At 39.8% G+C, this 11204-nt stretch overlaps 1 protein-coding gene across 1 annotated transcript in view; it reads left to right on the top strand.

Annotated features, from left to right (window-relative positions):
- The window catches only part of LOC124266943 (GDP-fucose protein O-fucosyltransferase 1-like), a 10904-nt gene extending 17 nt beyond the window's left edge, over positions 1-10887 (top strand). The window contains exons 1-8 of the mRNA XM_046701800.1: positions 1-174; positions 2511-2605; positions 3451-3628; positions 5274-5373; positions 5783-5978; positions 6277-6401; positions 8425-8530; positions 10337-10887. The exon at positions 1-174 is cut by the window's left edge and continues 17 nt beyond it. Coding sequence (XP_046557756.1) covers positions 48-174; positions 2511-2605; positions 3451-3628; positions 5274-5373; positions 5783-5978; positions 6277-6401; positions 8425-8530; positions 10337-10498 — 1089 coding nt within the window. The 5' untranslated portion in view covers positions 1-47 and the 3' untranslated portion in view covers positions 10499-10887. The remainder of the gene's footprint in view (positions 175-2510; positions 2606-3450; positions 3629-5273; positions 5374-5782; positions 5979-6276; positions 6402-8424; positions 8531-10336) is intronic.
- The last annotated feature ends 317 nt before the right edge of the window (positions 10888-11204 follow it).

Raw genomic sequence — 11204 nt, 5'->3', positions numbered from 1 at the left:
ATGTCACGTCACCAAAGAGAACTTGATACAAAACGACACGAGAGATAATGAACATAAAACTAAGATACCATGTCTTCACTGAATATGTCTGTATTTTGCTGAGTGTTCTTCAAGGACTGACTGCTGATGTAAAATGGGATCCTAGAGGATATATTTTGTATTGCCCGTGCATGGGTAAGTATAATTGCGAGGAGGCAGCAAGTTACAAAGTTACATAATTTGACAGAGCTCAATTTCGTTGCAACTAAGATGCGATTGAGGAAGTTCGAGATTTATTTACTTTTTGTGTGCATTTACATTAGGTGTAGGTAGCATACAGTGTAAGGGACCGTTCATAATGGCGGGGGCGTGCGCGTTCGTGTGTGCGTGATGAGTGATGATTTTAGGTGGGGGTCACCCATTTTGTTCTTTGTTTTGGGGAGGTACTACTGGGGTCATCAAGTTTGTACACATCAAGTTAGGGGTCAGCACATGTACCATGTGTGCTAGGGGGTCATCAATTTTGTAAGTAAAAATATTGAAAAATTGGAAGGGGGGGGGACACTTACTTGTGCATAAACCTTGGGGGGGAGGTCATTCACATTGTACATGCTTCTCTATAAAATTCATTACCCCACCTAGCCATAAATTATGAATGGTCCCTAATCATGCTAATGGAGACAAAATGGATAATATAGCAGCCCAAAAGTTGTAAAATTGAACACGGTTAAAGCCAGAACCTAACACACATCTTTCCTGTGATAAAGGTATCCTTCATCCACTCTCAAAGCCTATGGTTCTGATTCACAATTAAGCTCACTTGGATTACACGTCATTGCATGCCAATTGCAGATTGGGGTAAGAATTCCACCCGTAACCCCAGCTTGAAATGTATTCTATGTATTACGATTATTTCAAGGTTTTAGGGTTTGGGTGAGGGTAAGGGTAAGGGTTAGTGCTAGGTTGTTTTTTTATAGAAACCGTTTGTTCTTAGGCATAGAATGATAAAAATAAAACAGGGTTACGAGCGCAAATCTTTCCCAGATTGGTGCTCATGTTGTCAATCACTGGATTGTCTGGTCTAGACTTGATTACGTATAGACCGCCATCATATAGCTGGAAAATTGCTGAGTGTGGCATTAAACAATATACAAACAATTAAATCTAATTCTATTGAGGAACTTGGAAATTAGTATGGCCCCTGTATTATCACTATTTGAAGTTTACCCCTTCAAGAAGCTGATGGTAAGGATGTCATCTGTGGGATGACTGCTAACTTACCCTCCGACGTACTCCCTCATATTACTGGGGTACATAGTATGGTACTGATAGTAATATTGCTCAAATTTGATGTGCTTAGCCACACATTGGGCATCTATGTAGCGGCCATTCGTTGGTTTCACATTACCTTTCAACTCGCCGTGCGCATGCGCAGAGCGTGTGAAAAATATCCACTGGCATGTTTCCGGTTTGGTCGTATGTTTATCGATAGTGTAAATGCACTCTCAATAAAAGCTGTTATGAAAATTATTTACGTTGTGACAACTATTCATAGTTGAGTACATACTTCCATTTGCCTCTGCTTTTCAACAATTGATGTCCTATTTTGGTTGAAATTCCATCAGAGATGTGTTTGTTTAGTTGTGAGAAGGGGATGTGCGGGAAGGAAGGTCTTTATACAAGAGCTTGTTAACATAAATGAAGCTATTTATTTAACTAATCCCGGCATCTGTTTCATAAATCAATTAAAAAACTATATATTTGTTTTGATTTTTGTTTTCTTTGGATAAAACATACATATCCAGGGGTGGAAATAACCCATTGCCCGACGCCCGAGTCCAGTGTTTTTTCCAGTCAGGCAAGCAAATTTGTATATCACGCTGTACCAATGTCCAGTTGACTTTCCAATGTTAATTATGTTGTTCATTTAAACAATCAACAAGAAAATCTGCTGGTATAGAGGAAAAATTATCAGGGCAAGTGATTTTACATGTGCCACTGTTCCGGTGTACACTAGCAATTTTAAAGTTATTTCCACCCCTGATATCGATTAACATACGACCAAACCGGAAACATGCCAGTGGATACTTTTTGCACGCTCTGCGCATGCGCAAAGCGAGTTGAAAAGTAATGTGAAACCAACGAATAAAATTTCAAAGGACCATTATACAATTCAAACCCTTCAAAACCAACGTTGGATGCCTTGTCCACTGCATCAAACATATAATATTAGTGCTCTCAGCAAGCTGACAAGGTAAGGATGCCATATAGGAAGACAATAAAATGAAACACCCTAAAATACTGAACTGTACATGCTGCAGGCCATTGAGATAATATTAACATAATATAAACTAGAGAAAGAGTGTTTCACAAGTGACATAGACTGTTTTACAAATCTACAATATGTGTGGCCTAGTTCTAGGCGTTGCCTCAATAATCTGTATAGAAATGTCTGCAAAATCAGCATAAAGCATGTTTTAAATAGTTTTAATCATTATTTAAACACTGCTCATAACTTTTGTATTGTGCAGGTAGATTTGGTAATCAGGCAGACCACTTTCTAGGTGCACTGGCCTTTGCAAAGAGCTTGGACAGGACACTTGTGTTGCCACCATGGAGAACATATGTAAGTCAGTGCAGTACCTGGATAACCACCAAAGCACAGGCCCTCGTGTCTTTGCGAGGATTAATGATTTGAAAATATTGTTCTTGAAATGACCCCTCACTCGAAATGTCTCACAGTACAATACATCATGACAAGGCTGGACACTTCGGTGTACACCACCGACTGCTTTGCCGATCGCTACGCTACCATCGCATGCAATCAATTAAAACTTAATGGAAACATAATCATGGATGATTGGCCTATCGAACACCGCTCATGACACCTACCAATTCTGTTTTATTATTTCTGCAAGTCGATTGAAACCCGATTTTGACTCTCAACTAAACTATCTTTACACAAATGGCTGACGATATATCCGCACAAAACGGGGGTGTGGTCGAAGCAAGCACTCTGGTTGGTCAACGCTGCTAAATCTGCACATTCTTTATATATTCTCGGGAATTGTTACTTTCATCGACTGCTTGACTTGAAGAAATGTAAGATTTTTTTCAGCAATGGCTTCTCAAAAGAAAGCATCATTTGTAAATGTCTCCTTAACAAACATCAACCAACCAGAGTGCTTGCTTCGACCACCCCAAGCATTTCGAGTCAGGGGTCATCTCAAATTTTGTATATATTTTTAAAAAATCTTTAGTCCTCGCAAAGACACGAGGGCCTGTGCCCCAAAGGGGCTAACTTATGACTTACACAAAACTGGGGATCAGGTTTTCTGGGTCATTGCTGGAGGCCAAGTATAATACCAAAGTCAGTTTTCTCTGTAGATTTGTCCTTCTAAGGTTGTCAATTTAATGACAGCTTTTGTTCTGATCTGACTATTAAGTTGAAACATTTCATGTTGTTTTCAGAAAAACATCCCCTTTGATGAATGGTTCAAAGTGGGCCCTTTGGAAGAGTATCATCGTGTTATTCTGGCCGAGGACTTTATGGCGGACTTAGCTCCAACCCACTGGCCGCCAGAGAAGAGGCATGGCTGGTGTTGGATGCTGTCCAGTGACAAGGACCAGGCTTGCAAGATGAAGGAAGGTGAGGAAAGTGATGCTACTATCCTGCTGTCTATTCATCAGTGGTAAAATAGTATATGGGTTAAGGTATTCACTAATCATGCTGAACATATTAAAGACTGATGTTTAATTCCCCATATTCATAACATTGGTGCAATATGTGAAGATCATTTGTGTTGGAACATTGACAAACATGCTAAGAGTAGCATAAAATCTTATTCATTCCCTCTGTCTCATCTAGACCAGTGAAGATCCGGGTTAGAATTGGTTTTCAGCAAACCATGCTTGTCGTAGGAGGCAACTAACGGGATCGGGTGGTCATGCTCGCTAAATTAGTTTGTTTGACACATATCATCATCCCAATTGTGTAGATGAATGCTCTTGCTGTTGATCACTGAATTGTCTGATCCAGATTTGATTATTTCTAGACTGCCGCCATATAGCTGGAATATTGCTAAGTGCATCATACGACTAAACTTACTCACTAGTATCCTATGACAGTAATCTTGACCACATCTCAATCTACATTCACGCTCATTGTGTTCAGGATGAATACATATTTTCTTCAACTGAGCAGTGTCTTGGCATTCTTGTTATTCAAGAGGCTGGGAAGTTCCTAATCTATATTTAGCCATACTTGACCATTGGTTGATATGAATCTCATGACAGTCAGTTGATAGGTAAACTGTTGAATATCCTAATGCTTTTCAGTGCCGCTGGTCTAATGAACTTTTAGTGAAAGTTTATGGCTTAACAGAATTACTTCAAACAACTCTAAACTGTGGACCCGTGAAGATCCGGCTAAGAATTGATCTTCAGTAAGGCTGTTCCAATTCACTCGCATATTCGGTGAATCAAACTGTAGCCCTTTATGAATTCAATTCGTTATTCGTGGTCACCAGAACCGAATATTTATGAACATTTATGCATTTTTTATGGGAGTGTGTTTTACTTGGACCATTATGTCCTTTTTCAAAGTGAGATATGCAAGAATGGAATATCCCTGTAGTAGCGCACGTTATGTTAGTTTGCCAAGGTCGCAAATGGTACTGTTGACTAACTATTACATACCAAATTTGAGTGTCATGAGATCACTGGTTATTGCTGTGATAAATTAACACTATCAACATGGGCGTTCCACTTTGTGCATCAATCACTTAACTACAATATTATATTCATGAATAATTTTTCGTATTTGTTACCCAATATTCGTGATACGTATCATATTCGCCAAATAGTGTATTCGTTGCAGCCCTAATCTTCAGTAACCCATGCTTGTCTTAAGAGGCAACTGACGGGATCCAGTGGTCAGGCTTGCTGACTTGGCTGACACATGTCATCGTATCCCAGTTGCGTAGATCGATGCTCATGCAGTTGATCACTGGATTGTTTAGATCAGGCTCGATTATTTACAGACCGCCGTCATATAGCTGGAATATTGCTGTGTGGGGCGCAAAGTTAAACTCACTCACTCATTCTAAATCTAAACTGTGATTTCTCTAAATACCGGTTTATAATCATGATCCCTCACAGTCATCAAAGTAAGGTGAACGTTGGGTATTGAGTTTTTAATGCATGGACGGAGATTATTGGTTGTAATGAGTGTTAAATATGGAATAACACGTAAAACAGGCAAATCACAATGTTATCAATTCTTTCTCCTTCAGGGAATCCATTCGGGCCTTTTTGGGATGGACTGAATGTTGACTTTGTTGATTATGTGATCTACAACCTGGGGTACGACTACACACAGAGCTGGATTGACAGGTCAGTGTCATGCGGGAAATATATCACGATAATAGTGACATGGACATGTAGGTTAATATTGGCCAGCTAATAAGATCACTAAATTCAGAACCCGTGATTAGAATTGATCTTCAGTAACCCATGCTTGTCGTAAGAGGCGACTAACGGGATCGGGTGGTCAGGCTCTCTGACTTGGTTGACACATGTCGTTGTATCCCAATTGCGCAGATCGATGCTCATGCTGTTGATCACTGGATTGTCTGGTCCAGACTTGATTATTTACAGACCGACGCCATATAGCTGGAATATTGCTGAGTGTGGCATAAAACTAAATTCACTCACTCACTAAATTCAGAAGTAATGATAGGTATTGAAGATGTCAAAACAGGCTACCCAGCCAGTCAGACAGTGATGTTTTCCATCTCTGTAGTTATCCAGCCAGCAAGTACCCAGTGATGGCCTTCAAGGGAGCCCCAGCTTCCTTCCCTGTCAAAGAGGAGCATGTGAATCTACAGAAATACGTTCACTGGTCAGAGAAGATGAAACTAGAAGCCTTGGATTATATCAACAAGAGTTTTCCCGGAGAGGCTTATGTTGGTCTACACATGAGAAATGGTCAAGATTGGGTGAGTGTAACTGTGTTTTAATGCAGTCGAAACTCACTCTTCCATCCCAGCCCGAGTCAGTTTGTGTAAAGTCAAGGTCATCCGGATACCATGTAAAATTTCAGGATTTTCATGCTGACTCTTTCTGTTAACCCAATCTGGGCTAGGAAGGAAGTGTTTCACGTAAATTTCTACCTCAGAGTCTGAACTACCAGATTAATTATCAAAGCGTGTGTTTTGTTACGATTTGATTCAAACCAAGGCTCTAATTTAACTGTTAACTGGCTGTGCCTAAAAACAACAAGGTGACTGATTGCAGGAGAATGCCTGTGTACATGCCGAGGGTCGGTCAGCCTTCATGGCTTCCCCACAGTGTTTGGGCTACACAGGGAAAGGAAAGGTTACCAGGGAGATGTGTCTGCCTCCAGCTGAAGAAGTTCTCAGGTATCAATATCTTCTGTTGATCTACATGTGCACCAATCCCGTTGAACCATGAGCATTCTATGATTCTAGGCAATATGGATCAGCTAATACCCACTGGGCCATGTGCCAGCCAATTGAGAATTGTCCATGTGCCAGCCAATTGAGAATTGTCCATGTGCCAGCCAATTGAGAATTGTCCAGCAAGATTCTCTGTAAACTGGTGCGGTCAGATTATATAGGCAAATGCTTAAAATTTGTAGTATGTGACCAAAATGCTCTTTAGTTACTCAGACATCAACTTGACCAAACACAGGATATGTGTGCCAAATGGGAGAGTGGAACACAGCCATATTAGTGTTTACCATATTCGGTGGAAGATTTGATGTTAGAATATAGTTTAGAATGTAACCATTTATCATGTTTTACTGGTTTTCATAAAGAAGTGAGTTGCTTTTTATCCCCCGGCATGTAATGCAGGTGGATATAGTCGTCACCTCATCCGTCTGTCCGTCCGTCCGTCCATCCGTCCGTCTGTAATCATTTTGTTTCCGTAGCATAACTCAAAGACCTTTCGATATTTTTCAACAAAAATTGATAGATATGTCAAACATAACCTAAGGTGGTGCCTTTTGCTATTTACAGATTATTGTCATTTTTATTTTTCTCAGTTTCCATGGAAAGGTTTTGGACTTAGTCTTAAAGAGGGGTTGGGCTTCGTTTCCGGAGCATAACTAAAAAACCGTTCCATATTTTTCAACCATACTTGGTAGATATATCAAACAGAACCTTAAGTGGTGCCTTTTGCTATTTGCAGATTTTTGGCATTTTTACATTTCCCGGTTTCCATGGAAACGATTCGGACTTAGTCCCAAAAGTGAGGGGTGTGCTTCTTTTCCAGAGCATACTCAAGAACCATTCAATATTTTTCAACAAAACTTGGTAGATATATCCAACCAGATCCTAAAGTTGTGCCTTTTGCTATTTGCAGATTTTTGGCATTTTTATTTTTCCCGCTTAGTCCCAAAAGTGAGCGGTGGGCTTCGTTTCCGGAGCATAACTCCAGAACCGTTAGGTATTTTTCAACAAAACTTGGTAGATATATCAAACAGACCTTAAGTGGTGCCTTTTGCTATTTGCAGATTTGGGGCATTTTTATTTTTCCTAGTTTCCATGGAAACGATTTGGACTTAGTCTCAAAAGGGAGGGGTAGGTTTTCGTTTCCGGAGCACAACTCAAAAACTTCTTAATATCTTTCAGTAAAACTTGGCAGATATGTGAGGCAGATCTTGAAGTGGTGCCTTTTGCTATTTGCAGATTTTTGTCATATATGTTTTTCATGATTTCCATGGAAACGATTTGCACTTAGTCGAAAATCAAGCTGGACTTTAAGTAAATGTCAGATGATTTGTTCTATCAAAGAAGTGGGGGCGGGGGACATGTCATCTTCTGATTACTCTTGTTTTTAAAGTTAAGCATAGGACACAAATCCTACAGACACTGAAATTTTGTGTTGTTTGATCATGTATGGTGTAAGCAATATCATTGAGGGGACACCATAAATGGTACTTTGTACCAGTGTGGGAAATGAAACCAGGGACTTCAGTGTGACATGAAAACTCTTGAACCCACTGTGCTGCCCAACCGTCCCATGTGTTGTGTGTGGTTTCTGGGCATTAGCATCACAGTAAGATTGCCCTGACTTCAAGCCTTGATGTCTGTATTCATAGCTCAAGTTATTTCAGAACCAATGTCACACAGCATACCAACTACATGTGACAGAAAATCCACAAGACAATAGTTTGTAGTTTCGAATTGTGTATTTACAGGGAGTGCATGGCCCATTGGTTAAACCATCTGCCTGTCATGTCATAGACATAGGGTCAATTCCACCCACGAGTACAACATGTAAAGCCCATTTCTGTTGGCCCTCCGCCATGATATTGCTGAAATAATACTAAAAATGGCATAAAATCATACTCACTCACTCACTCTGATTATCCCTGTCAAAAGTTGAGTATCATACATAAAGTGTTGCCCTCCACAGGTTAACCAGGGAGGTTGTTTTGACATCCAAAGCAAGAGTTGTCTACGTGGCGACGGATAGAAACCCCATGCTGCAGGAGTTAGAGGAACACTTGAAAGACCTTCAGGTAAACTTGCCGTCAACTTAACTATATTATAACATATGTTATATTTGGGATTACACTTTCTCCGTAAGGTACAGATTCTAGTACTTTTGTTGGGTTGAGCTCCATCTGGGATTCAAACCCACACCCTCTGAGTCAGGCACCTATGCACCAGCACAGAAAGTCAGATGCTTAACCTGCTCAGCCACCACGGTGGAAGCCGCAGCACTTTATGTGCTGGCAATTAGGTGCCTGACTCAGGGTGTGGGTTCGAATCCCAGATGGGATGGAATCTGTCCTTTACTGAGAAAGTGTAATATAACCATTTAACATATATGACATTTGACCACTTTCTAAATGGCATTTGTATATTCTGAACTATATTACCAAAAAATAGTCAAACCATTTCTTCCACTGGGGCGGAATGGAAGCCAGTCCAGTATGAGACACCTCAAGGGTAACTAACCTGCCCTTGTGGAGGCAAATAAGTCTTTGTGTAAACAAAAACAAGCACATACTACTGTTCATGTGGCAATACTTGTACTGTCATGGTCATATACAGATTAACTGCAGTCTTATTGGATTTTCGTGAAGATCCGGGGTAGAATGAGGTCTTCAGCAACCCATGTGCTTGCCATAGTATCTTGTTGAGTATGTGGTCATGTTTATTAGTCATCGGTTCCCAATTGCGAAGTTAGATGCTCATGCTGTTGATTCATCTGGTCCAGACTCGATTATTTACAGACCGCCATATAGCTGGAATATTGCTGAGGACTAAAACTAAAGTCTCATTAGATTTTATTTAACTTATTTTATTAGTATTAGTATTGTAACCCATGCTCAAAAGGATGGTGACTAGTTGGCTGTATTCAGTTGCGTCCTTTAGGAGCTCTACATGCCACTAGCGAGGGATTCAAAGCAATTTTCTTCAAATCAGACTTTGTGAAATGCTTTATAGCACGGTCTGTAATAATGACATGTTGCCTTTTCCGTTATTAAATCAAATCATGTATTGAAGTGTATAGTTATGTTTCATGTCATGGAAAATGGCAGCCTGTCTGTGGTCTAGTGGATAGAGTTTCTGCCGCAGAGCAGAAAGTCAGTGGTTCAATCCTCTATGATGAAAACACAGTGAAAGATGGTACTTGTTGTAACCCTGGCTCTCAGTATTAGGGGCTAAAAACAGTGTATGAAATAAGCCAAAAACCCAGCCAGACACCAGGGCTGGTAACTTCAAAATGTTACCAGCCCAAAATGGATTTAACCAGACCAGACACCAAGATATGGTGAATTTACTCAGATGTATGGAATATCTAAAAAAAATTACCAGACCATCGGGCTGTCTAGCAGTAAAGTTAGACCGTCCGTCAGAAATCTAGACCGTCTCGGGCAGTCAGACAGCCTTATTTCATACACTGCTAAAAACAAGGACAGTTTGGCTTCACAAGCATTGTAATGTTTCTTAGTGTATCGATGTTAATCTGTGGCTTGATATCCTGTTGGGCTACCACTATCAGCAGGGCAATAATTATAAAAATGGTGTTAACCCTGTAGACCCATGAAGGTCCGAGTTAGAATTGATCTTCAGGATCATGTGGTAGACTCGCTGACATGGTTGACACATGTCATCGTATCCCAGTTGCGTAGATCGATGCACATGATGTTGATCACTGGATTGTCTGGTCCATTATTTAGACCGCCGCCATATAGCTGGAATACTGCTGAGCCCAGCATTAACCAACAAACCAACAACCAAACTGTTATGATGATGAAATTATGATGTAAATCTAAACAAGCTACAATCATGGTGACCATCTTGTATATTTACAGGTGCAGATATTTTACCACGACCCATGGCTACCTCAGGTTGATCTTGCCATTTTAGGTATGGCTGACCATTTTATTGGAAACTGTGTATCCTCATTTACTGCCTTTGTTGCACGAGAAAGAAAGGTGAACAAGAAACCGACATATTTTTGGGGTTATTCATAGCATTCGTCCAAAATCTGGTTATATTTTTCTATCTTTACATTTACATGATTTAATCTATTTACCAAGACCTGCATTTTTGTCTTGGGGTGATATGTAAGGTGAATGGCTATTGTGTGGTTGCTTGACCTTGCTTTTGCTTTGAGAATGAATCAGATTGTTATGGGTTTTGTGTTTTATATTTAAAAAGAATGACTGTCCAATTGTAAATTATTATGATATTATTGTTACCATACCCATAATGCTGTGTGATACATTCCCATAGTATGTCAATCTCTATAAAAACCAATCCTAGTTTCCGCTAATGAGGTCAGTTCATGTTAGAATTACATTTTACAAACTTTGACCGAAACATGAAATGATTTGACAATAGGTCAACAATAACAAATCAGAAAGCAGCTTTTTCTAGTAAAGCTGCACAAGTTTCAAACTGGAAACTGCAGTTAGAAAAATATTTTGACCAAGTTCTCAATTATAATACAAAACATTATGGATGTCAACTTCTTCTTTATTGTAAACACAAAGTTTCTTGGCCTTCATCACCCAATACAATAAAGAAGAAGTTGACATCCATAATATTTTGTCTATATCTATATGCCTCCCAAGAACCTCAAGTTGTCAATTAGTTTGAAAACTGAACAAATGCTTAACGCATGGCCTACACTGCTGAAAGTACTTTCCAGAGACAGTGGTAAAACCATTAATCATC

This window comes from Haliotis rubra, unplaced genomic scaffold (genome assembly GCF_003918875.1).
Source record: "Haliotis rubra isolate DU_JTF1 unplaced genomic scaffold, ASM391887v1 Scf129, whole genome shotgun sequence".
NCBI classification, from domain to species: domain Eukaryota; kingdom Metazoa; phylum Mollusca; class Gastropoda; order Lepetellida; family Haliotidae; genus Haliotis; species Haliotis rubra.
Note: the sequence above shows the minus strand (reverse complement) of the source record. Positions and strands in the feature narration are given on the sequence as shown.